This window comes from Sceloporus occidentalis, unplaced genomic scaffold (genome assembly GCF_023333645.1).
Source record: "Sceloporus occidentalis isolate IW3139 unplaced genomic scaffold, rSceOcc1.0.p SCAF_4, whole genome shotgun sequence".
Taxonomy (NCBI): Eukaryota; Metazoa; Chordata; class Lepidosauria; order Squamata; family Phrynosomatidae; genus Sceloporus; species Sceloporus occidentalis.
Window position 1 is genome coordinate 167,398,621 of NW_028316984.1, and position 27,224 is coordinate 167,425,844.

A 27,224-nucleotide genomic window follows, 5' to 3' on the forward strand; every position below is an offset into this window, starting at 1 on the left:
GGTGGGTATCAGTAAGTCTGTTGAGGGTTGTGGCTGCAGGAAATTTTGTTCCTGTGGTTGCAGGCCCTCCTCCTGAGATTGCTGGAGTTGTGACTGCAGCCCTGGCATGTTCCCTGGGCTCTCAGACTCTCCGTCAGAGCTGTAGGATTCACAGGACATTCTAGGATCCTGTAGGCAGCGTGTGACAAAAGTAATGTTGCACACTCTGCCTCAGATCTGTCCCAAGTTATATAGACATTAGGTTTACAAGATTCAAGGAATTACGAAACTAATTATGTGATATGTGTATGGGTGGGAGGACTCGGGCCTTGTTTATTTTCCCTCTTGAACAATGTCTTTATGTTACATAGGATGCTGGTTTGGAAACTGCAGGGAGTATCAAAGGAAAGATTCAAAATGACAAAAGGATCAGCTGGTCAGACAAAGAAAGACAAATATTTCATGCAAAGTGCAAAATTTTTATACAAGGCCAAAAAGCAGATTGAAGGATCCAGCCCACATCCCAAAAAGACTACATTCATGAGGCAAGGTTCTCCCAGCCCCAGTAAAAATATGAAATGATACAACCATACATTAAAAAAAATCTCCCACTCTCTTGGATGCCAAGTATGCTATATGGTCTCATCAAGTATGTGTTGAACTGAATAGATATACCTGGATACAGATGGGGATGTATCTCTCCAACTGGGGATTTATCATATTCAGAGATGAGTGACTAATGGTGGATTGGGGCACTATATTATCTAAATATGCAGGAGGAGTAATGAAGTGTACAGTACCTCATCTGAATTTGTGGTTCAACAATTATTTTAATTTCAAAATTCCCACCTTCCTTTCTGGGTTGAAAGTTTTACATGAATTCAACTAGGAAATATCATATTCTAGTTCTGTTGTCAAGATTCCACAAATCACTCAGTGTTGGTTATTAAATTAATCAGCAAATACTATTGAGTTATTCCTGCAGTTATATTCTACATGTATGGGTTTGGCTGTGATTTATCTTTCTGTTTTAAACTCAGCTACATGAATCAGAGTTGCTTGCTAAATAAATAATGTTGTTCTAGCAATTAAGAAAATGAAATGGATAAAGAGGGAACGAAAATTTAGAACTATGCATCATGCTTAATCAACCAATATGCACTTTTTTCTTGAAGATGCTGTATATGTCATTCTGACCTAAGTTACAGTATGTTAAATCAGTACATGATTTTTAAAATTTAATGTCAACAGATTTATAGAATAAAAGGTCAACTATGCTGACATCATTTTTGGATGGAATATAGGCATGTTCCAAGAAATCTGTGGTTTTCTTTTTATGACATGGGAGCAGAGGATATTTAATATATCTTACTATAGTTTCATCAATATCAAAATCCCAGGGAGAGATTCTTGGCAACCCTGCAAGGTGTGAGTTCTTTTGTGAAGATATATTGGTTACTGTCAGATTGTGACCCATACATTTCATATTTTTTTTAAAAAAAATAAGAAAAAGAACCTTTTTTGACTACTGCAAGACTCCACAATATACAACAGGAGCACTGTGAACTCAGACAACAACATTGTAAATCTATCAAGCCACATCCTGAGTCAAGCAGAGGAGTTTGTTCTGTTACGGGGATTCTCATTTTGCCCCTCCAAACCCACACACATGATATCTTTCTATGGTGATCTAGAGGCCTTCTTCCTCCACTCACACTTCAAGGAATATTTCCAGTGAGACCTAGTCAGGATGATAATTCACAAAGATCATTCCTTTCCATCTTGAGCTAGAGCAAACTGGGATTTATTTTGCTCCACTGTTAAGCCCTAGAGTGTGGCTTGGGACCATTTTCCTCCCATTTCGGCCAGATGCTTTGTCTAAAGAGATGATTTCTGGAATGGGACAGGGTCATTTCTTTCAGGGTCATTTGTGGCTCTTAACCTAAATTTTGGTGATTGTCTTCCTAATTTCAAAGCTCAGTTCAGACGACTGGCAAGAGCAATTTGAAGTCCGCTCAGCATAAACTAATATGGAAGAGAGAGTGAGGAAGAGATAAACAGGGGCTGCAGGGGCAGACAAAGAGTACAAATGGGCCATCCCTGTCCACCTTTGCTTATGGCCCTGGATTCCACTAGCCTCTGGCTGCTGACAGATTATTTCCTAAGAAAAAGTGGACTTTTACCAAACAAAGTAACTCTTCCCTGTCTTAGTGAGATGGGGAAAGTGATAGGTCATTTATGTGTGTGACAAAGATACATGTAGGAAAGCAAGTGGCTTGGGAACTCAATATTTGAAGGAGCACTTCACCCTATGTGCACCTTCCCAATACTAAGATCTGCTGGAGTGGCCCATTTCTCATCAGTGAGAACAATACATTATAGGAGGACACCCTCATTGTGGATTAAAAATCCAATCAGGACCAACAGTGATGTCATTCCAGTGCTAGGTAAAAATATGGCTTCTTTCTTCAAAGGTGGTCTAAAGTTCTTGCTCACATTTAGGCTCTTTAAATTATTTAATTATTCTTTAGTATTTTAAAGTGGCTTTGTTTGTAATCAAGCCTGAGATCTTGTGATGTAGGGTGGGCTATTTATATTTTAAAAAATAAATAAATGTAAAGATTTTAACTTGAAAAATGTTGCACTTATTTTTATTTGTAAAATAATAGTCACCTATTTTTATAGTGGGCTCAGAAAGTCATAGAAGATAGAGTACAGGGTTGCATAGAATTGCAGTTTTAATGTCCTTTCCAGAAATATGAAAGGTCAGTAATCTGGTTGCAGGTTTGAGTAACAAGACTGTGTGCTATGTGACTCTGCTGTAGTCCCTTAAGAAGTATGTTATTCTTTTTCTGTCTCCACTGCTAGAATGGCTAGTAATACTCTGTGGAATAGTTTCTATAATTTTGGCGATCCTAATTGGCACTTAAAATTAGGTATAAAAAGTTAGAGTTCCATTAAATCAATTTACCTGCAGATACAAAAAATTTTGGCCAATTTATTGAATGCACTACACAGCCACTTGCAGAACAAGGAAGTTTTGTAAGTGCAGAATTTAGACAAATATCTTGGTTTGTGCATTATGAGCAGTGTATCTATTTTATAAGTGAAAGTCCTATTTGTGCAAATAATCTAAAATGATTGTTCTCTTAATCTGTTACCCTTTGAATGGCAGAAAATGCCAATCTTAGGCCTAATTTGCAGAGCATAAATAAGACAGTTGGACACTTTTCAACTGCCATAGCTCTATGCTATGGAATTCTGGGATTTGTAATTTTGTGATATCTTTAGCCTTCACTGTCAGAGAGTTCTGGTGCCACAGCAAATCCTAGAATTCCATAGCATTGAGCAATGGCAGATAAAGCAGTGTCAAACTGCATCATTTCTGCAGTGCAGATTTGACCTCAGTTTCCACTCTTGTCCAGTTTAATTCTGTTTGTGCTCTGAAGGTAATTTACCAAAACTAATACTATAGAGAGGAGACATGCCATCACTATGGATGAATAAGCTATATTAGGCACAATCTGTCTTCCTTTTGATAGCACTCCTTGGTACAGTAGCATTGTTGTTCCTGTAATGTCTTCTGCCTTGTTCTTAGACCATCATTGCCAGCAATTTCATAGGGGCTCTACAGATGGGCAGGAAAGGGCAGTAAGATGCCACCCCTTTCTGTCCTGGATTGATGCCACAACAACTGCACACTGTGGCACCGATCTGGCCTCCGTAGAGCACAAAAAGGAGCTGGAGAAACTGGCTCCTTTTTGTGCCCTCAAAGGGCGCCACAGCCGCCGCAGTGTGGCTTGATGACGCCCCTTTGGCGCAGCACTGTTTGGGTACTATTCCAAAGGTTGCGTGCCAAGATGGTGCCCGGGCAGCATGGTGAGGGCTTTGAGCATGGGGATGCTCAGCCCTCACTCCATCCACAGGCTGGCACTTTTCGCTGGTCTGTAAAGGGCCTTAGTTTCATAAAAGTTGCACATGAGAAAGTAGTACTCAGATGGGGTAGGAAAGGAATGTGAAGAATTCTCTCCTGCTTCCTAGTGTTATAAACACCACGTGATTAAACTTGCATTTTAAATTTGGAAGGTGCAGGTTGGAACCTCAAATTAAGTGGCATACTATAATTTTCCCTCCAGCTTGTATGCTGTCATTATCCGCCTAATTGCTGCCTGCTCTGTTCCATAACACTTCCCCAAAGCTGATTTATTTGTTACACTTAAAAATGCTCTCTAGTTTACAATGGGATTGTTTGTCTTACATTAAATATAATAATTACTCTGCATCTTTCTCTCTCTCAGTCCCCTACACATATTACTTTGCATTTCTTCTGACAGATGCAAATCTGGTATTTCACTCATGGGTCACAAGATTGGTTGCACTTCGTTATTTTATTTGTTCATTCATGCAGAGCCACAAATAGCTGTTTATTGGCAGCTCAAGCGTGTCCTAAGAATATTCATCTGCTGAGATTTCTTAGTTGTCTTCCTCTTTTGTGCTCATCATTCTAAACTTACCTTAGATCAAACTATTATATATCAATGTTTCACTTTAGAAGCTTGGCCCACGCTGATTTTCCTGTCTGATGACAATGTATCTGGAAATTCATTGCTATGTGAGAAGAAACTGGCCTTGCATTTCATCAAAAGCTCAACAAAGAGAAGCATAAATTCTGAGACATAGCTATGTTAGTCCAGAACATGCAAAGGGATTTTCCAGCACCTTTGAGAAGTGTGGCATGAGCTTTTGTAGGCTTAGACTAAGTCTACAAAACCATAAGCCTGCTTAGACTGAGTCTACAAGAACTCATGCTACAATTTCTTTTGCACAGTTAGTCTCAAAGGTGCTGCAAGATTCCTTGCAAAGAGAAGCATGGCCACACTTTTTAAAGATCTCATTTGCAGAGCTGTGATGGTACAACTGAAAAGTTCCTGTTCCTGAGAAGGTTCCATCTGCCAGACATAACCAAGAGATTCCTATCTAGGCTCACCATTCATTAGACTTTGCTTACAATCAGGACATTATAAAGCCCTGATAAAATTAATTCTGTGAAGTTGAAGGCTTTCATAGCTGGCATCCATAGTTTTTTGTGGGTTTTTCGGGCTATGTGAAATTATCCATAGACACTTGGATAATTTCAACTGGAAGGAAGAAACCCTTAAAGTGAACAAAGTTTGGCTACCAGTCCTGAAAAATAGCAAAATAAGGACTCAGCAAATGCAAATGAGAAACCCTCCAGGGTCAGGGGCTTTCCCAGCAGATAATGATCATCAGTTAGCAGGCACTAATCCTCTTTGCACATCCTACCACCATGAGGCCCTGCGATCAACAACAGAACATTACAAAAAACTATAAAAATTAATTCTGTTTTCCTTAGTATGCATTCCCAGGCACAGGCAAGTAAGTAATTCCATGTAAAAAGAACAAAAATGAAGTTCAGAATAAGGATGGAAAGAATATTTGAAAAGTATTTGAAAATTGGTTGAAAATGGCTTTCTTGAGTATTGGGAAACCCTGATGACGAGAATCCTAGATTGTTGAGAAAAATGCACATGGTGGAGGGGGGGGGGTGTTACATAGAAAATAGTACAGTCAGCCTTCCATATCCACAGATTTCTTATCCATGGATTCCAACATCCACGGAAAATATTCCAAAATAGATAATTTTCAACAAGCAAACCTTAATTTTGCCATTATATATAAGAGACACCATTTTACTATGCTATTGTATTTAATAGGACATGAGCATCCATGGATTTGGGTATCCATGGGGAATCCGGGAGCCAAACCCCAGCAGATATCAAGGTCTCACTGTATTTTCTGTAAAGAAAACAAGGTCTGGGCACATTTTCAAACAGCTCTTTCTACATTAAAATATGCATTTTTATATTAAGTCCCTGACTGAGAATAGTCTTCAAAAATACTTATCAGAAAATTGGTAAAACTACTCATTCTTGTCTGTGAGAATGACATTTAAATCCCTAATTCAGAACATACCTTTCAACATCTGGCTCCAGTACACCAGAAAGCTTGATTATGAATTGTTTTCTGACAACTAACCTTCTTGATGATTAGCTTTGCTCTCAAATGTTGCTACCAAATTCTTTCTACATGTCTTAGGTTACAACATGAGACTATATGCATTATATTTAGAGGAATGCTCCCATAAACATTTGTACGAATGCTCTCATAAGTGGGAAAAGAAGTCTGGTTGTCATAGCTTGTGATATTCCTGAGCTACATCTGATGCATTTAGTATATTTTGCTTTGAGGTTGGTGACTGAAAGGTCACAGGTGAATTTCCAAGTCTGATTGCTGAGACATGCATCTCTGAGGAAATCTTTTCATTAGAGAAGAAACAGTACCCTCCACAATATGCATTCTTTTTAAAGTAGGAGTAGGAAATGTAAAGTCCATGGCTGTATGCAGTCCTATAGGTCTAGAAGACGACAGAGTGTATTGCAATTTATTGTTTTGACTTCTATGCAGAGGGCAAAAGCAATCATGCAGGGAGAGAGCAGCAATGGGGAGGGGAGGTGTACTGAAAATCTCTGTGCCCTGCATGATATTGAATATAGTGATACAAATGAATATGTGCAGAATTTGATATTTCTTGCCAAGGTTTTAGATTTTAGATTAATTGAAATAAAATGGGTAGGATCGATATTGTGGTAACCTGGTATCAGCTTATAACTATAATTCTCACATTTTATATGCTCACATGAGGGCAACTTAAAATAATTAGGTGGAGAACTTTAGGACCTAAGGTGCTTCTGGTTGTAGTAGCTTGCACAAAACCATCAGGGACATTTGTTTCTACTTGATGTGAATTCCTTATTTAAACTGCCTTTTCACAAACACAAAAATAATTATTATTATTTGTAGTAGCAGGTGTTGCTTACAAAAAAGTTATGTGAAATTCAACAAAGATAAACATTTCAGTAAAAATCTGCATTATACGTGAGCTGAATTCTGGACAAGGTGCACCTCTTGCATCTTAACTACTACTTTTGTAGTGCAATTCAACACAGTACTTTATATAAGTACCTAATAGCTTTGAGAGAAGCATTGGGCTTCTGGAGCCCTCATGGCTTCCCTCCCATTAGACTTGCTGACTTTGAGCAACTTTTCCAAGCCTTGACCTTATCATTGGAGATTTCTTCTCAAAACAGTTCCATGCAATTCTGCAAATGTTAGATTGACATTTGGCTCAAGCTTCAGAAACTTGAATTCTCCCTTTTGGCTCCCTCGTGTGCCTGCCAAGATTCAGGAAGGCTACAGCTTTCTGCTCCTTAGGTCTCTGGGCTAGTCATAACATTTACCAGCAACAATTTCTTCCATCTGCAAATGTTGTCACTGCCGTTGTTAATGTTCTTGAACTCTTTGTTAGTTTCTTCCCCCTCCCACACCTGCCCCCTTGAATGCAGCCTGGAAGGAGAAACGATTTAATAAGATTTATTTTTTGTTATAAATCTAGAGATTTTATCTTAAAATGTAGTTTAATTATATAAAAGAGATGTTCCATATTTTGTTCCCATCTATGGTTAATGCTAATGTTTCTTGTAAGTAGGTGTATACTAGTTATAGAAGCTGAATCTTACACACTTTTAAGTCTTATGAGGACAATAGTGGACCTGCAGTGTTTGCCACATTCTTTATATCTGTTCTGCACTTTTTAGTATTGGTTTTCCTTTTCTTCTCTCTTATTGCATCCCATCATGAATTTGATCAATTCAATATATTTTTCTACCTGTAATGAAGAACAAGGTAGAACACTAATATTTTCACCTACAAAAATAATCTAAACTTACAGTGGAATTTTACTTTGCCAGTAGCATAGCACCTTTCATTGTATTTCTGACCAACAAGCCTGTGCAGTCAGCAAAGGATGGGCCTCTTGACACACAGATCTGTCCAGTCCTTAACATCTGTTGCAACACGTTAGGGATGTGACAAAGGCCCTGTACAGATGGGCAGAAAGCGCCGGCCTGTGGGTGGAGTCAGGGCACAGTGTCCTCATGCCTGATGCCCTAACTCTGCCCCATGGCACCATTTTTGCACGTGCTGGTCCGGATGGCGCACACCATCATGACGCACCTCAGATGCTGCATCCACATAATTGTTATAAATCCACTTTTTGTTATAAAAACAAAGCGCCGCCACCATGCCACCGTGGCTATGGTGCCCCTTGGAGGGCACAAAAAAACGGGGAAGGGGCAGCTGAATGCCATCGCTTCAGGGCAACCTGTATAACCCCAAAGTCTCATTTAACCGCTTGTTCTCAATGAGAATGACTGTTCAGGCACCATTAAACCCCATGAGATTGATCATCTCTAGCATGCCAGTGAAACAGGAACTGCCCCTCCACTGAGATTTCCACAGTTTGCACACAATCTCCCTATATAAAAAAGTGTATTTTCCCTCTGAATTAAAACTACACATGCACAAAGCAATTACAGAAGGACTGATTGATTGGAAAAATTCAAGCAACTCATCTGATTAGTCTAATTTTTTAAAAGTCAATGCAACAAGGCAGCAGATGTTGTCATTGAGCTACATAATTTGCATAAAAATGTTCTTGCAAATGCAGATCTCTTATGAAAACTGAGAGAAAATATATCTTAGGTGAGGAAAAATACCTTTCCAGGAAAGAATAAAATGTGGTGGTTCTTCATTTTAGCACACAGGAATGAAATGAGTGAGGATTTCAAGCAGTAATGTATGCAATGGGTTAAAGACACATCACATTTATACACACAATCCGTTTAGGATTCAGCCTCACATCATTCTACCCCCCCCCCCCCCCCGGCTGAAGAAAAAACTTGAAGTGTCTGCAGCTGCCCATTCTCTCTCTCATCTGAGACACTTTATTGATTCTTTTCCCTCTGTGTTGGCTAGCTCCATTCCATCCATAGCTAGGGATGCATGAGTGCATGTCTGAATTTGGTTTATTTGATTAAAAATATCATCCTTGCTCATAGCTTTCATCTCTCAAGGGGAAGATGGGGCCTTTAGGGACACTCAGCAAAACTGACTGACACACGACAATGAAGACTATTGCTCATAATGATGACTAACTATAGACATCTGCCTAGGCAATGGAACTAGGCAAAGCAGTCCACTCCATTTGTTTACTTGTTGGCCAACCATCCATGATGAGTTTGTGTTTGAGATCTTTTTGCTGTCACATGGAAATCATAAACATTATTTTTCTGAAGAAAGCCCATGAATAAATCCCTTTCCAAATTAGAAAATATCAGACTTTGTACCTGTGTTTACCATTGGGGCTGGGTTGGAGAAAGTTCTTCCATTATGTTAGCCTCTGTTGTGAAACTATTTTTCTTTGACAAAGCTACAGAACCCACCTTTACAGCAATACTTTGTTGACCTTCTCCCAATGTCTGTTGGGAAATGTCAGATCGTCACATAACTTTACTGAATCTCTTTGCTGAATCTTATTAGTGAAGTAAAAAAGTTAAACATCCAAGCTCCCTTTTAGTTCATCCAACTCTACATATGAATTAACGGAAGTTATATGGTAGCTATATGATGATCTGACAAATTTTAGATTCACAGCAATAGCAATAGCAGCTTCATTTATATACTGCTTCATACCATACTAGGAAGTCTCTAAGTGGTTTACAGCTGTAAGCTAATTGCCTCCAACAAGGTGGGTATTCATTTTAGTGACCTCAGAAGGATGCCAGGCTGAGTTGATCCTGAGCCCTGGCTGCTATACTGGCATTTAACTGCCATGCCAGCAGGACATAATGATGATGGTTTATATTTCAAAGAAATGATAATTCTCATTAAAATGCAACTGCTTCAGTGCCATCTGTTCTTCCACCATGCCGGCTTCTTTCTTCCTCTCCTTCTTCCAGAGTGTCTTCCTAGAATTATAATCTTAATCACATGACTTAAAAGCAGTTCTCTCTTGGCTTTGAAAATATGTATATGGCGCTTTAATAAGTATTATAATAAACAATATCTTTATTAATTTTGACCTATTACATAGATTTACAAAACAGCAAATTTCAAAATAGTACATATCTGTTTACATCACAGTTATTCTTTGTGACTTTACTTCCTGTCTTAAAAATCTTCTTTTGTGTTGCTTATTTAACCTCTCTTGTTGCTTCTTGCAAATTTCTATATACAACCATATTAATCTTTATAAATTCATATCAATTTTATTTTACCATTGGTTGCATGTTCGTATATATTCCCCCCCAAAATTATCTTTTCATATTCTTATAACCTTGTTTTAATTAAAACTGAAATCATTTCTGGTTCGATATATAATTCCTTGATTATAAATTCATATATCCCCATAAACCAGATTTTTATCCAGACACCATCTTTTTTCCAGAAATAATTTTGGTTCTTTGATACTGTATGAAATACTTCTGAACAATATGTGGATCTCATCTTAAGTTACTGCAGTAAAATGTGGAGTGGTCCCAGTGAAATCTCTCCCTGTCTAGATAGACATTGCCAGCTGTACACACACAGGCACAGACAATAGCACAACTAGTTTCATGCAAGGCACATTTGAGATGCTGTCAAAAAGAGCTATTTCACGCTCAACTGCACTTCCTAATACAATTCACAGCAAGACTGGGGAGGTGAGTTGTGCAGTTCTGTACATGCAGCCAGTAAATATGTGTATAATATTCCGTATTCTGGCAACTAGTAGAAGGACCTTTACAGTCACAAATGTGAAAGAGAATGTGATCACATTTAAGACTTTGCTTTTCCTTAACACAGACTTATGAATGGGAGAACCTCCATAGTCCATGACTGAATTGCTATATCGGCTAGAGGTCTGGATAAAGTAATGCATTGGGCAGCAGATATATGAACAGGTTTCAGTTATATCTCTGGCATTCCAAATATGGAGTTGTGGTCTGAGCACTGGACTAGGAGACCAGGATTCAAATCCCCGCTTGGCCATGGAAACCCACTAGGTGGCCTTGGGCAAGTCACACTCTCTCAAGTCAGAAATGACTTCAAGGCACACAACAAACACAACAACAATAACAACAACAACAAATATTCCTCATTCTGTTTAAGTGCTTTTAAAAATGTAATTATTCTTTTACTTCCAATTTAAAACTGATCCACGGAATATGTGAATGACATAAAGAGCGACAGAAGGATCTAAATTTGGTCCATGTCATTGTCACACAGGACCAGTGCTAAACCTGTCCTATTTATGGGCAGATTTGGTTTAGGGTGCACATGACATTTTATTTAAAAAAGAAAATTAACAAAATGATATCATAGTTTGTGAAATTATGTAAAGGCTTCTATTAATCTAAATTAATTCTTTATTACTGTTGTAACTATTCGTTGCCCAATTTCTTGAATGCCTCCTCTTGGAGGCCTACTGATTCTATCCCATCCAGCCTTTTATCCCATCACCAAAGATAAAGCATGGCTCTTCATTAAAGCCTTTTGTGCCTCATTGATCCTTCCCAAATGTACATGTTCATGACTTTAAACTTTACTAACCTTTTAAGCTGTTATAACTTATTAAATTGTTTAATTTTATTTAGTTCTCTAAGTATTATTGTTTAAAATTCTAAATTGTTTTAAACATGTTAAATTGAATTTATTTATATGCCACTCTGAGATCTCCTGGTAAAAAGCAGGATATAAATATTGCAGTACTGGTAGTAGTACACATAGTGCTAATACTCAGATCAGCTAAAATGGCAAAAGCTGCCCACAGGTATTGCAAACAAACCTGCAAAATCCCTTGGGAGAGCAAGATAAACTTCAGTTGAATTTGTACAGAAAAAAACATGGCTGTTCAAATGTAGCCATGATGTGCAAGATCTATTTCTTATGCTGGTACAGTTGTGCACCTAAGGTGATGGGTAAGGCAGTGATGTTAATAAGACAAAGAAAACCCCTGGCAGCAATAGCGAGAAAAACAAGAAACAGTATCAAGTGGTGAAGGAAATAGTCAACTTCAATCTGCTTATTCATTCAATTTCTGGTTTTGGGGAGTTGGGCGGGATACAGATTGCCCAAAAAGGGCGGTCTGCCGCCGCCTCCATTTCCGCCGGCGGGAAGCCTCAGCGGTGAAACGGTGAGGCTTCCTGGTGGCGGAAAAAGAACCTGCAAAAAGCGGGTTATTTTTGCATTGCACTTGCGATACCCGACTGCGCAAATGGCGCACTTGGGACGTTGCAAGCACAACACAACGTGCGGACGCTATGTGTCCGTCATGTCAAAATGGTGGTGCCCGTGTGTACAGGGCGCCACCATTTTGACACCCCCGTCACGTGCTAGGGGTGAGGCCAATATGGACAGTGTGTCCTCGGCCAACCCCTAACACGTGACGGGGGCGCCGCAAAGGCCCATCTAAATTGGGCCTTAGATCCTCAGAGCAAGGTACTGTAGGGATGAGTGTCATGGACAATGACTTGTGCCAAAGGACTTGTGCTTGTGGCACCTCTCCTAGAGTGTCTTTTCTCTGTGGACTCACCACCAAGGCCAGGCCTTCAGGAAGCAGGCATCTCAAAGCTATCTGCCTCTTTTTCCCCACCACCACCACCACTAACTCTGCTATTTTCATGAGCACAGACAGAATCAAAATTAAATTGCTCATGTAATTCTTTGGCTTGACTGATACAACATTCTGAGATGGAGGTGGCAGACATAATTCTTCCCTATAAAATTAAACAGTGGAATGACAAGTGCTGTAAGCTTAGTCATTAGGTTTTAGAAATACTCAGTGATGAACAGTTGTAGCACAACCTAATTCATTTTTATTTAAAACTGGAATGATCAGCTGTGGCACTCCAGTTGTTTTTGGCATGCAATTTTAATGGGTCTGGTCAATAACCATAGCCAGTGCAATGGAATTAAGTCCGGAGTGGACAAAGTATACCCCATGGGCCACATATAGGTCTTGGGACCCCTAACTATGACTTCTGAAGCCCTGCAGAAGCCCCTCAATTCTCCAGCCCCCCCAATTTAAACTTGGGGTCAGTTTTAAAGCATTTTAAACTGTCCCCAAAACTGTCCAAAAGTCACCAAACCTACCCCAAAATGTGGTGATTTGCCTCTCCTAACCCCCAGGGTCCCCCAAACCTATCCAAAAAAACTCAAAGAAAAAATCAGCTGGAACCTGGCCAGAATGACTGGTGGAAGTGACATGGCATCACTGCTGGTGCACCAAATCTCTCTGGTGTGGTGTAAGTAGGAGTATTTAGAATTCCAATACCTCACCAAACTGCAAATCACAAGATTCCATTGAATTTAATCATGGCAGTTAAAGTGGCTATGACTGTTAGGTGTGAATGGACCCCAGATCTCTTCATGTTGTAAGATTTACTCCAAATCTATGGCGGGTTATAGACCGCTGCTTTGAGGCGGTCTGCTGCCGCCGCCGCTTGCTCCATGCGGGAGCCGTAGCAGCCACACTGCGCAGCTCCCGCGCGGAGCAAAAAAGGAGCTCCAAAATGGAGCTCCTTCTTGTAGCGCCTCTATGATGTCGCGAGGTGCCGCTGGCGCATTCGCGACGTCATAGGCACCATGACACGTTCAGACGCTATGCGTCCGATACGTAAAGATGGCGCCGGCCGTGTGGAACGGCCGGCGCCATATTTTACAGACAGAGTCCGTATTAGACCCAGGGGCGTCTAGAAGAGACGCACCTTTTTTAAAATGGGACGTCCTGTGGACGTCCCAAGTGCCGGTGTGTAACCGGCCTTTTTTTTTCCTTAAGAAGATGTAATAAGCCTGTTAACACAAGTATCTATGACTTTGATTAGATAGCATTCAGTTTACTTTAAGGACATTGGGATTTGCTTGTCTGTTTGTTTCACATATTCAACACACCCATCACCTGTTTTTAACATTTAACATTTGGGCATGCATGCCTGTTGTAGAAATACTGTCCCTTAAACAGTTACCCAGACATTACATTACATTGAATTGTAATGTTTGGTGAAGCAATTTAGCTATCGTGTCTTGGTGTGTAAAGGAAACATCTTCTAAGTGACTTGTATATATTAGCTTGGCATATAGGAAAGGATGTTTCTCAGATTTTGAACATTATTATAACGGATGACGGACACTGTATTTGAATTATTGACCATTTGTATAGAAGATGAAATCTTTCTTAGATCATTCACCTGTTTTAAGCCTGTAACATGTGGGTAAGTCTCTTGTAGAAACACTGTCCCTTAAATAGTTGTTGCCCAAAGATTACCTTGTATTGTAATGTATAGTGAAGCACTTAAGCTACAGCGTCTTTGTGTATAGAGGAATTCTTCAAGATCTGAAGAACCCTGGATTACTCATAATTAATGCATGGATTTTTCTCTTTCTTACTTTTTTTCAGAGGCTTCCATCCTGAGTTATGATGGCAGCATGTATATGAAAGTCATTATGCCTATGGTCATGCACACAGAGGCAGAAGATGTATCTTTCCGCTTCATGTCTCAGCGTGCTTATGGGCTGCTGATGGCCACAACATCACGCGATTCAGCTGACACCCTGCGCCTAGAGCTTGATGGTGGTCGTGTCAAACTGATGGTTAATCTAGGTATTGTACATAGACTTCTCCCCTTGGCTTTTAGTTTGAGCTTGTTTTTGTTTTCTTGTTTTGTCTCTCCCCTTCTCCCCCAGTTTGGTTGGACTGAATTATAAGTAGTCGCTGATGTACTTTTGTAACTGTATTAATCATGGAGAAATAATCTCTCCAGCCATCACTGCATGAAGATATTATGTTAATTCCTGGTTATGAATAATGTGGTTTTTAAGTCTCTTTTGTTGTGGTTGTTGTTATTAAGTTTCCTTTCTGGTTCTTGAACTGGTTAGCTTTGTATAATACATGCTTTTCAGTCCATCTTTTGATCAATCACGTTCTCATTGTTCCATCTATCTGCTATTGTTCAAAACAGTCAAAAATGAAGTGTAAAGCCATAGAGACAATGATTTATAGCCCTTTAAAGGGATTTTTTTTTAAAAAAAGTTACATTTAAAATATTGCATATGATAAAATGGCCAACAGGGAATAAAATTTAAATGCAAAGGAATACACATTGATTTGAAGGAAACTATTTGAAAAAGCTGTCTCCTAATACCAAGACAAGGAACACATGGAGTTCAGAAGCAGACAACATTTGCCAGAATCCTGTTCAGTCAAACTGCTTTTGCAATGGACCATAATGCTTTTAACATTTAACATTTTCATCCCTGCACAAGGAAGCATCCAGGACCTGCTTGTACACATGGAAGTCACATCTTCTAAGTGGGGATTGCTGTGTGTGTAATGCAAGATATGGTGATCCTCTGTTACTACCAGGAGCGAAGGGTCCACTCTGCTGCTTTCAGTAAAATTTATCTATTCCAGTTGTTTTGGAATATAACTCCCATAAACATTAGTCAACTGAGCCAATGAACAGGAATTAAGGGAGCTGTGGCTAAAAAAATATCTGAATGAGATGATATAGGCTCCATCTGCACTGCAGAAATAATCCAACTTGATACCACTTTTACTGCCATGGGAATTGTAGTTTCATGAGACATTTAGTCATCTCTGTCAGAGAATGCTCATTCCATAGAAACTACAAATCCCAGAATTCCCTAGCATTGAACCATGGTAGATAAAGTGGTGACAAACTGCATTATTTCTACAGTGCAGATGCTGCCCTAGACACCAGAAAAGATCTAGAGGGCATCCAAGATATGAACAAACATATGTATTGATATCTTTAGGTTTTGTGTTACAGCAAAGGGAAATGCCAGTATTTTACACAGTATCTACTGCTTGAATTTAGCTGAACAGGAATGGGATAAAACACTTTTTCACATCCATTGGACAAAAATGTTTTTATTTTTTTTGCCAGAAAAATGTTTTTCTGCACAAAAATAGACTTTTTCTGCAAGGTTTTTTTTTACAAGAAATTCTTGAAATGCAGAAAACTATTGAAAAATATTACAATTTTAAAAATAATATCTGCAGTCCAGAAATTTAACATGTAGACCTATTTCTTTCTCCTTTGACATCATGGTGTTTCAGCTACTAAATAACATTTAATCCCATTGCTCAGTATTTTCATGAAAACATTCTTAGTTGCGTTGCCACTTGCCTATAAAGCGGATCATGAAGCAAATTAAGAGATGTCGTTCCCACTGATGCCCGAATTAGTTCCTCAATGCCCCGGAATCATTTCCACTGCGATTCGATTCAAAATCGATTTATATTGTATAATTTGAATTAGATGCCTATAAACTGGTTTAAAAAAAAATAGTAGGTTATAACGCGGGTTATTTTTGAACGCGGGGTACGATTCGCGGTATCCGAATGGGAACGAAAGGGTGTCTGATTCGGGAACCTGGAGATGGGAGGAGCAGCGCTCAAGGGGCTGGCATGGGGGTGCCACCCTCTTTGTTCTCTTTCTGCATCACCGGCACCATGTTCTTCCTTTCGCATAGCCTTTACCTCCCCTCTGCTCCTCATTCATAGACCGATGTGTGCCATTGAACACAATTTTTAACTATTCTTTTTTTCTTTTTTCACCTCTGCCTGAGCGCTTGAGCAGCAGATGGGCTTTGCAGGACATCCCTGCTTGATTGACCCCCAGACAGCCCAGGGAGCAATGGGGGAGGCAAAGCGATTTTTGGGAAAGGAGGCTCCTTCCAGAGGAACTATGGGATGGGCATTGCAGGACATCCCTGCTTGATTGCCCCCCAGACAGCCCAGGGAGCAATGGGGGAGGCAAAGCGATTTTTGGGAAAGGAGGCTCCTTCCAGAGGAACTATGGGATGGGCATTGCAGGACATCCCTGCTTGATTGCCCCCCAGACAGCCCAGGGAGCAATGGGGGAGGCAAAGCGATTTTTGGGAAAGGAGAGCCTGGACGCCCAGGGATCTGAGAGGGGGGGGATCAAGCCTTATCTTCTCTCTTCCTCAGAGATTCTCTCCCCAATAATGAAGCCCGCTGCCTTCTCCTCCTTGATCTGATTTGCCAAGCCTCCTTCTAGTCTGGAGAGACACAACAGAAAAGCCTTGGATGCAGCCAATTTTCATTGGCTGCCCTAAAAATAAAAAAAACCCTAGACTTGTGACATCTGAAGCCTATGTGCTTGATTGACAGCTTGTGGACACAAATGGGAACAGGGAGCAATTTAATCCGCTTTAAAATAAAGTGATTTAAAATAAATGGGAACGAAAACAGGGTCTAAATGAATTGAGGTAATTTGCCCCTTTTGGTAATGGAAATGATGGGAAAAGTTCGAATTATTCCAGGAACATAATCCAAATCAGAATCTCGCCAATATAATCCGTTTTATCTGCCAAGTGGGAATGCCCCCTTAGATCATCTGTTTCACAGAAAATGAAAGACTTTGTATCAGCTATAGTAGAGATCTGAGGACAGAATCAGAAAGTACAGGCACAGCACACACATTTCTTTTTCAACACTTCTCTGTCATATTCCAAATGGTGAGGGATAGTCTTGCCATGTAAACAGTTTGTATATTTTTCCACACAAAGGGATACAGCCAATCCATAGTGCAAACTAATGCACTTACTACTTCCTAACTCTTCCTTCAACCTGAGGAGACACACAATAATTTCCCTTCACCATTGGAAACAGAAAGAATTGCTGAACTATGTGGTATAGCTAATCTTAAACTTAAATTAGCTGAGCACCTGCCTTTTCCAAACATAACTAGTAGGACTGCTGTGGTCCTTTTCACTGTTCTTGACTAGAACATTGCATAAAGCTTCCTCAAGCTTTAGTCCACATGTTTATGTTAAAAATTGCTGTCACACAAAAACCTTGCTACACGAAAGACCCTAAATGATGGCTCATCTGTATCTCAATGGGCAAATATACTCTAATAAGCAAAAATAAAATAAAATAAAATAAATCAGATCTTCTGTGCCTTGTCTGCAATAATTGCAGCATCCCTTCAACTTTGCTGCACAAATGGATGTTTGGTCTTGCAGAGTTCTGAAGGTGACTTCCAGAAGAAGCAGCTCAGTTATGCAGTAGCAAAGATTTACAGAGGTTTCAGACATTACTTGGTGTTTGAAAGGTTTTCTGTGATAGCTTAGATTGTCATAACATTTAAAACAAATCAAATATGAGACTTAACAGGGTGGGCTTTTAAAAACTGTAAACAATCCAAAGAGAATCACTTTCAAAGGAAAGTTCTTTAGACCAGTTCTTCTTATGCTATCTGATATGAGGGACTGATAGTTTTTTGCTTTCAATATACCATATTCTTGCCCATTGACTGCAACTGGCTCTTTCTTTGCTGGAAACTCACCAAGGATCAGCAGCTGGTATCTCATGAACCAGCACTGGTCCACAGGCATTACGTTGAGGACCATTACGTTAGACTATTTTACTTTAGGCTATTACAGTACAGGAAACTCTTAAGATGAGTGTGGGACAAGAACAGCCAAAACCTTACATTTGCTCATTTGCTCAGAAAGAAAAATCCACATTTTGATAACACACAGTGAAAAACCACAAACTCAGAAATATTGAAGAGCTCTTATTGTTGTGGCATACCATAGAGCTGGAATTTTTCTGATATTCCAGAAAGAAACATTGGCAAATGACTGTTTTGAATAGCATTAAAGATTCTTGTGCTTGCTCCCTTTCCTTTCCCACTTTTTGTTCAATTCCATTTAGTTTCTTTTTAAGGGTTGTCTGTTTATGAAGGTCTTCTCTGTGATTTTTTACGCTGTGTATCCAAGTTGTAAAAGCTTCCTTATACCCCCATCAGTCATGGTATATCAAAAGATGGTATTCAACCCTTCAAAGGCCTGAAGCCTGCGGCCCGCACAGCAAACAGCCTTTCGAACAGAGTGTACAGAGCAGCCTGCAGGGGCTGGCATATCCCTCTCGCCTGCACAGCACCATTTAGCAAAAAAAGAAAAGAAAAGAAAACAGAAAGGAGGATTAGATGGATTGGGAGGGTAGAGGGAAGAAGAGTTTCATGGGTATTCACACTGCTTCTTTATGGAATTGTTAGATGGGAACTCAGAGCAAACTATTCTCATCCTTTCTTAATAACACATTTCACAGTATACTGGATCCTGGCTCTGTTAAGAGGAGAAATCTGAATGCATCAGATCTGACATCTCTGTTGAGAAAACAGACAAAGGGACCAGGGAAGAGAGAGAGAAAGAATTCAGTGAGTCAGAAATTTCAAATGTGCCCCAGAATTAACCCTGCTGTTTAAAGCATGTGCTGAGAGTGAGAGCAGTGGGCAGTCATACAGAAACAGATGCCTCTGGTCCTTAGCCTTCTTGCTTGGTATGTTGGCACTGCAGAACTCCCACATGGTTATATGACCTTTAGGTCATTTAGCATTTCCTCCTGTAGTTGATTTCCTACAGGACTGTAGGGAAGCTTCTGTCATGGTGCAGGATGCACATATAGCTTGTCCCGATTGAAGGGATTATCTTCAGGTACCTGCACTTCTCAGGCTGCATCTACTTTGCAGAATTAATGCAGTTTGTTACTGCTTTAACTGCCATGGTTCAGTGTGGTGGAACTCTGGGATTTGTAGTTTTGGGAATATTTAGCCTTCTTTGTCAGAGAGCTTTAGTGTGATAAAAAACTAAACCAAGATTTTATAGGATGGAACCATGGCAGTTAAAGCAGTGTCAGACTGCATCATTTCTGCAGTGTGGTAGCTGCCCCAGTGTCATACTATATTCAGGATCATTATTTTGGACACTAATAGGGGATTCTTGGGAGCTTGGAACCAAGATCATTCAAATCTTGGGAAGCTGTTTTAGAAGTAATTAGTTATAGCTCTAAGGCTTAAAGAAACACTGCCTGAATGTTGTATGCCACTGTCATGTGCTACAAAACAGTCTTCTTTCATCTACTTGTTATCATTCACAAGACAGCATGATACAGCAGCACCTGGCCAGGGCTTGAACCATGTGATAACTTTTGCCACCATTTAGTGAGGCCCATGTAACTGTAAAAGTAATTCATGAAATTTTACAGTTGCATTGGGAAAAGAGTGATATTACCCCTCATTGGTTTACAAACATAAGGCAATATAGCTACTACTTAATTATGGGGGAAAGGAATGAATTATAAGCAACTAATTATTTGTAAATTGTTACATCTAAAGGTTGCTTTCTGTTTCCTTCTTTTAAAAAATCAAATTAAAATGCATAGATTCATAGACAAGTTTACTGAGTCTCATTCATTTTTCTGAAGGAGAAATTTGCTTCTTATTGTAAAAATCAGAATATAATTCATAACATTCATAATAAATTTCTTGATTTCATTATCAAATTTTTTAATGTGTAGGTAGATTATACTGCCTTCTCCTCCACCTGAACTATCACTTTAATAGCAAACTTAGTGGATGTTTCCAACAGGCATTTTCTCAGTTAGTTACATAAACCTGAAAATATCTCTGTTGCAAACAACAGCAGGCAATAAAATTGTAATAAAAATAACTAGCAAATCCCAAAGAGTGACAGAGAGCAGAAAGCTAAACTGAAAGAAACCAAATCTGTTAATACCACTGAAAAGAAGTGGGAAGAGGCTTAATTTATTAGAGCAACTCTTGAAGGAGTTTCTGCAATTTTGTATCAGTTCTTCAAACTGAGTTGATCTGTTAAGGGTCCGGTAATAGCCTTTTAACAAAGTCAGTTTTTAAAGCATAAGTAATATTTTTATCCTAAGATGTAAACTTTCCTTTCACATATAATACTTTAAGGGTTTTTTTCTCTCTCTCCCTCCCCATGTCTCCCAGTTCCATATAGATGTATGTGGACATCTTTTATCTTCTCACCCCACCAACACACACGTTAAAGGGATATAGCCACTCCTGTGTGGTGATCGTACCAAATGCTCAAGGACTGTTTGCTCCCACTTTTCTGTTGCGGTTGACGACACATGACAAACCTAATCGCACGAAACCAAACCCATATTTTCTTAAGAGATGTTCTGCTGGACAACAGATTCTCTGTGGCTTCACTATGTCTGATTGGTTTATATCTCATCACTCAGATTTTTTTTTTTTTTGCCTTCTCCTTTCCTTTTTTGCCTTTCAAAAATGTGTTTCCCCCCAATAAACATAAAAGGGTTGTTCTGTCCCCAGTTAATAGAATGTGAGGATAATGGTGGTCCCGTACGCACCATGTGATTAATATAATCATAGACTGAGGTTACCCCTATTCAGATCTTCACCTATGAACAATAAGTTCTCAAAAATGCTTTTTTAAAAACTAGACTGCTGGCAATGTGAGAGCCTGGCTTTTGTCCTTGGCCTTTAGTGTGGAGAACAGCTCCAGCCACATTTGCTATCTCGTGGTGTGAGGTGTTACTCAAACATGCTTTGAAAAACACTCTAGCAAGGAACATATTCACAACTCAAGAACTAAAGGAGGCAGAAGGATGCTTTCCTTATTCCTGCACTTGCAAAGTTATGACTAACCACCTGTTTCCTGTATTGAAAAAGAACAGGGAGTGCTCAGAAGCTTCCCTGTTGAAACTCTAACCCTGCTATCTATTTTTGCAGAATGTTAATGTGTACCCATTAAAAAGTTTATATATTACCTTGGCCCTTTTCTGCTGGTTTGTTTTTGTCTCCATTGTATTTCTGAAACATCTGAGTGAAGCATATGGGGTTGCCAAAGATGACCAGATCTGCCACTGTACGGCAGACCTATTTCTTCTTCTTCCTGGATGTTATAGGTGCATCATTCAAACCTAACATTCAGGCAGCAAGGTGAGGCAGGGCTCTGAAGAGCTGGTGGTCTGGTTGCCTTTGTATCAACCCTTTCCAACCAAATAAAATGCCCCAACCCTCCAAAATGCACTGAAATCTGGGCTGGGCGTTCGTGCGGTTAGCTGTTTGCAAGTGGCCATTTTATGATAGGGGACAAGGGGAAGTATGGTAACCCTTTCCTCATCTTGGAGAACAGTGACAATACACTCCCCACCCCCACCCTAGCATTTTGGGTTTTTCCAAAGGCAATGGGGTCTGTCCTTAGAAGTGGAAAGGATCAAGTATTATGACAGAAAATCTTTCTAAGGTAACCCTGTAGGTATATTATGCTGGGTAGAAGGTACATTTCTGCAAAAACACTAGTCATTCAAAAGAATGGCATGCCCTTTTAAACATCAAACTTCTTTAAAGAACCCCTGGAGTTTGGTGTTTTTAATAAAATCACTAGGGGAAGGGCTTGCATTTTGAGAAAGAATATCTTTGCTTTAATGGCATGCTAACTATTTTTAATTAGCAGTTCTTGATTAGTATCACTAGATACACTATCATTGCACCATTTGCCTTAAAAAGAAAAGAATTCTCAGAAGACCACATAGAAGCTTATAAAATACATACCATATACAAGTATATAGTATATTTTGTGCAGTTAGTGTCATGCACACATACACACAGTTATGGAGTAGGTATATGGAGCTGCTATTTCTGTAGAACATACCACACATATACAACCATTCCTGAGATTGTGCAGAATGTATATTAATATAAAATGGCCACATCACTTTGCGTGTGTCTGTCCCCGGAAGGGTGGACTGATTGTTTTTGGATGTCTGCAGCTGTTACCTTGAAGGATGCAATTTCATCTTTCATTTATTTTTCCCCATCTAGACTGTATCAGGATAAACTGTAACGCCAGTAAGTTTTCCCTCAAGTTTCATTTTGTTCTCTTTCTCTCTCTTTCTTTGAATATTTAAAAGAAATTAACATTATTTCCTTTGCTGTTTTGTAAACTGTTTCTTATTTTCTTGTCACTTTATTCATTTTTTGTAAAAAATATTGGGATGGAAAGTTTTGGTAGATGTTGAAGCTGGGGAGGATTTGTGATGGCTGTATTGGATGTAATGTGTATGAAAGAGATTTCCTGGGGGATGAGTGAAATGTTATATTTCCTGGCTTCGCAGACAAGCGTCCAGGGAATGGGAAGAACTGAAAATGTATTTCAGTAGCTTTCTGCTGTCTTGAGGAAAATATCCTTAGAGGCAGCTTTGGTACTGCATAAAAATAACAGGTACTGTATGCACTTCTCCACTACAACAAATATGTTTTATTGTGACAAATACGTATATAGTTTTCTCCACAACGGTGACTGTTTTGTCTGATGTTTCTTCAACATCAATGCTTATAGGGGATTGCAAATTTAAATAAGAAAGCAAAACATTTTATTTGGGATTTTGTAAGTTCATAAATTCACAGGAGGATCACTTTGCCAAAGGTGTTTTTTTTTAAGAGAAGAGAGTTCTGGAGGCCTATGTCAGCCATGTGAATAAGCACACAGATATTAATAACCAGTGGGGGAAAATATAGTCTACTGAGCTCTGGCCCTCTTCCAGTAGTCCATTGCATTTTTAAGAAGGATGGGGCCTGTTTTCCTTAGACAGTCCAATTGGCTTTTATTCTAGGTATACTCTTTGTCCGGTACACAGTTCCTCATAACCTTTAGTTATGAGGGGAGTGCTTAAATCAGGGGTGGGAAGCGTTCCTCCAGTTGTTGCTGCACTGGAACTCCTGGCATCCCTATTGAGCATAGTCAAGGAGGAAGAATGCTGGGAGTTGCAGTCCAACAATATCTGGATACCCAGATGATTCCCAGCTCTGGCTTAAATGCAAGTTTGCCCTATGACACATTTTTTGTAACTTGTTTGCTACAGGCAAGAGCAAATAATCAGCAAGTTTAGTAAGCAATGCCATAGCTTAGAATATTTTTTTGGACCAGAATCCACAGTCAGCATGGCAACCAGTTGTTGCAATCTATATAAGCCCATAAAAGTGATTTTTCTAAGCTGTGAGCAGCAGTAGCCCCAAAAGAATATCCTGTTCCTGAAATCTGAAACAAACAAACAAACAAAAAAACCCCACATCTTCTTCATAGGGTGTCATTATGTACTCAGGACTGCATACATAATTCTGCTGAAATGGATGGGAAACTACATGATACTAATATTCAGAGATGTTAAGTAGAAGAAGAGCCATATCTTGTATCTATATTACATGGGTATAGCAATGTACTATCACTTTATAGGACAGCCAGTATGGTGTAGTGGTTTGGGTGTTGGATTAGGACTCCAGGAGACCAGGAATAAAATCCCTAGTTAGCCATGGAAACCCATTGGATGACCTTGGGCAATCTCAGCCTTTGAGGAAAACAATGGCAAACCTCCTGTGAATAAATCTTGCCAAGAAAATCCTGTGATAGGCTAGCCTTAGGGTTGCTGTGCGTCAGAAATGATGTGAGGGAAACAAGAACACCAAAAACTTACTTTATAGCTCCATCCTGTAGAATCCTGGGATTTATTGTTTGCTGAGACATTTAGAATTCGCTGCTACAGAGCTCTAGTGCCTTTTCCTGAAATATAGCACTACAGCTCCCTAGAAGAGAAATCTAAGCACATCATCAAATAACAAATCCCAGAATGCCCTGGGATGGAGCAATGACAGTTGAAATAGTGCTGCATAGCTATAATTATGTATTGTAGTTACACACTATCATCACTTCAAATATTGCTTTCTTCCCAATACTTTTAAATCAGATTGGACTCTAAAAGAACAACAATGCTACTTCATTCTTGTATTGTTTAGACCTCTTGGTACATTTGTTCCCCTTTGGAATGACTTAGTCCAGCTGATTCCCGATCCTTATGAAACAGAAACATAATTAATTGAAAGAGAATCAAAGAAAGAAAGGTTTATTTTCTTGCTTGAGAGCTCTAGCCTACTTGGGGCTCAGAGAACTCCTTTGATATATTCCCTGTGTATTTATTCCAATATTTCTTTTCTTGTTTCACTTTTAAAGTGCAGGCATGTAGAGAGAAAATACCCCCCAAAGGAATTTCCTACAATATTGAAGGCATACATAGATCTAATATATGCAAATATTGGACCAGCTTAAGAGTTCTGTCAGCTATCTCATGTGGCACAGTCCATTGTGATCACAGATGATTTTCTCCTTCCAAGAGGAAAAGTGACATTAGAATTGGTGATAATCAAAGAAAAGAACACAGAGAGAAAAGTGTGTGCTGAAGGGACACGATGTTGTTTTCCATCAAGGGAGTGTTACTTAAAAGTATCAGATGATGCAGTCACTTCTATTAACTTGGTGTGGGGCAAATGGTCTGTGTTGTTAAGAGCAAACAGAGTTATTCTTAAAAGATAGCAATTGTGCTGGTTTGATATTTTCCCACTGTGGCCATCAAAGGGACTGGCTGTGAGGGCTCCCACACCTGACAACAGGTAAGGCTGTAGGTTTGATTTTTATTATTCTGTTTATGTGTTCAAAGAACTGAGAAAAATGAATGTGCCATTTTAGGGACTGGTTGTTCATTTTCCCTGAAATTACCACTCCTGCTTCTTCCTCCCCCACATGTTTTGCTTTCTTTTGTTTATACCTTCCCTATGAGGTGGTAAGCATGAACTAGGACTAAGTAATTTTGTGTGGGGTTTGGGGGTATTTTTGGTAAATTAAGAGCTATCGAATGACAAATGTTAAGACACTCAAAGATAATGTCACAAGCATTTTACAAAACAGAATTCAGCTAAACTGGTATCATAACATAATAGGTTCTTGATTACCAACATAAGAGAAAACCCCAGCTTTGTTTCTTTAAGAATTGCATAATGCTGAGGCAACTTTTGCAGCTTTGTGAGTTGCATGACAACTAATGAAAGGAAATTAATGACACGGACAGCATAATCCCATGTGTGGCTAAAGCTGAAATCTTATATGTATTTTACCGGGGGGGGGGGGGGTTAGTCCCTTTAAGCTCAGTGGGACTTGCATATCTTCCAGCATTGCGCAGATGAAAACTGGAACATGTATGACTGGGCAATATCAGAGTGTGAACAAAAGTTATAAATGGGGAATTACAGGCAAGCCAGGGAGAATGTAGCAGTTTGCTTTAGCCTGTTCCTCCTAGGAAGGGCAAGATTCTACCATTCCTCCCCTCTCCTCTCTCTGAATTAATTGAGTACTAATTAGTTTTGCAGTAACTGAGGGATAAAGTGGGAGAAGGAAAAACAAACTGGGATACTTTAACAGCAACAGAAAAGTGGCATAACAAAGGATTAATCAGAACCATCCTTGCCAAAATGGAACAGTCAGAGGGTATTTATTTATTTATTTAGGCATTTATATCCCGCCCTTCAGCCCTAATGGCTCTCAGGGTGGCTTACAATTATTGTTTTTAATCAGACAGTTCCCTGCCCTCAGGCTTACAATCTAAAAGACACGACACAAAAGGAGAAGGGAATGGTGGAGGGAGAGGGGATGAGGTCCAGTGGTTCTTTTCTCCCTCTGAGGCCTGGACCAAGGCAGATGGATTGGAGGGAGGGCTCTTCCTTCTTCCAGGCTAGTCTTGATGGAGCTGGATCTGCCTGGTGAACTCCCTCTCAGGCCGGCGGATGGCAGTTACGGAGGACAGAGTCTCCTTCCTCTCAGGCCGGCGGATGGCAGTTATGGAGGGTGGAGTCTCCTTCCTCTCAGGCCGGCGGATGGCATGGACTTTCCCTAAGTAAATATGCATGGGAATTTTTTTAAAAGGTATTTCTATTTTATCCTGTGTTCGCAAATATGTATATGCAGTGGGACTTGTCATTCTTATTTGCCTGTAGCTATAATTTAACTAGATATTTTATCAAGTAAAAAAAGCAAACTTTTAAAGTGCTTGATGGGTGCAGGAGGGTTTTTTTAATATTGAAGGATGGACCAATACATTTTTTGGAATTCTATCTTAGACTGAGAGGAAGGTAATGGTGAACCTTCGCTGCACAAATCTTCCCAAGAAAGCCCTGTGATAGGTTCACCTTAGGATCACCATAGGTCCAAAGAACTAAAAGGTATAGAACAACCACAACAATGGCAAGAAAAGCATCTTGGGAGCCAAGATGGAAGAGAGTAAGGATTAGGCACATGCAAGAACACAAATATATAAACACACTGCTTCATGGAGCCTGGAAAAGTAATTATTTGTAGTCCAAACAGTTTACATTCCCAGGCTACATGGTCTCTTAGCTTCAGATCATTCTTCCTAATTCATCTTTTTTCTTAAGGAAAAAAGAAAAGAAAGGCCATCAGGGTTTGGTTCAATACTATTGCATGTAATGTGCTGTTATGTAGTCATATTTTCAGTGCAAAATACATTTTCAGATGAATGATGATGGAATGTTGTTCTGACAATCAATATAGTATCCGTATTATTGTTGTTATTCATAAGAGAACCTCAGTGAATGTCTAAT

At 39.5% G+C, this 27,224-nt stretch overlaps 1 protein-coding gene across 23 annotated transcripts in view; it reads left to right on the forward strand.

The window, feature by feature from the left end:
• The window catches only part of NRXN3 (neurexin 3), a 1,638,958-nt gene that overhangs the window by 555,006 nt on the left and 1,056,728 nt on the right, over nucleotides 1-27,224 (forward strand). For 22 of the 23 annotated variants that reach the window (XR_016281009.1, XR_016281010.1, XM_089522303.1 and 19 more), the window contains 2 exons: nucleotides 14,336-14,539; nucleotides 22,605-22,631. Coding sequence is in view for 21 of the 23 variants with exons in the window: in XM_089522303.1 (XP_089378429.1) it covers nucleotides 14,336-14,539; nucleotides 22,605-22,631 (231 nt within the window). In the remaining 2 variants the exon portion in view is untranslated. The remainder of the gene's footprint in view (nucleotides 1-14,335; nucleotides 14,540-22,604; nucleotides 22,632-27,224) is intronic. The other variant, XM_089522307.1, reaches the window with a different exon arrangement.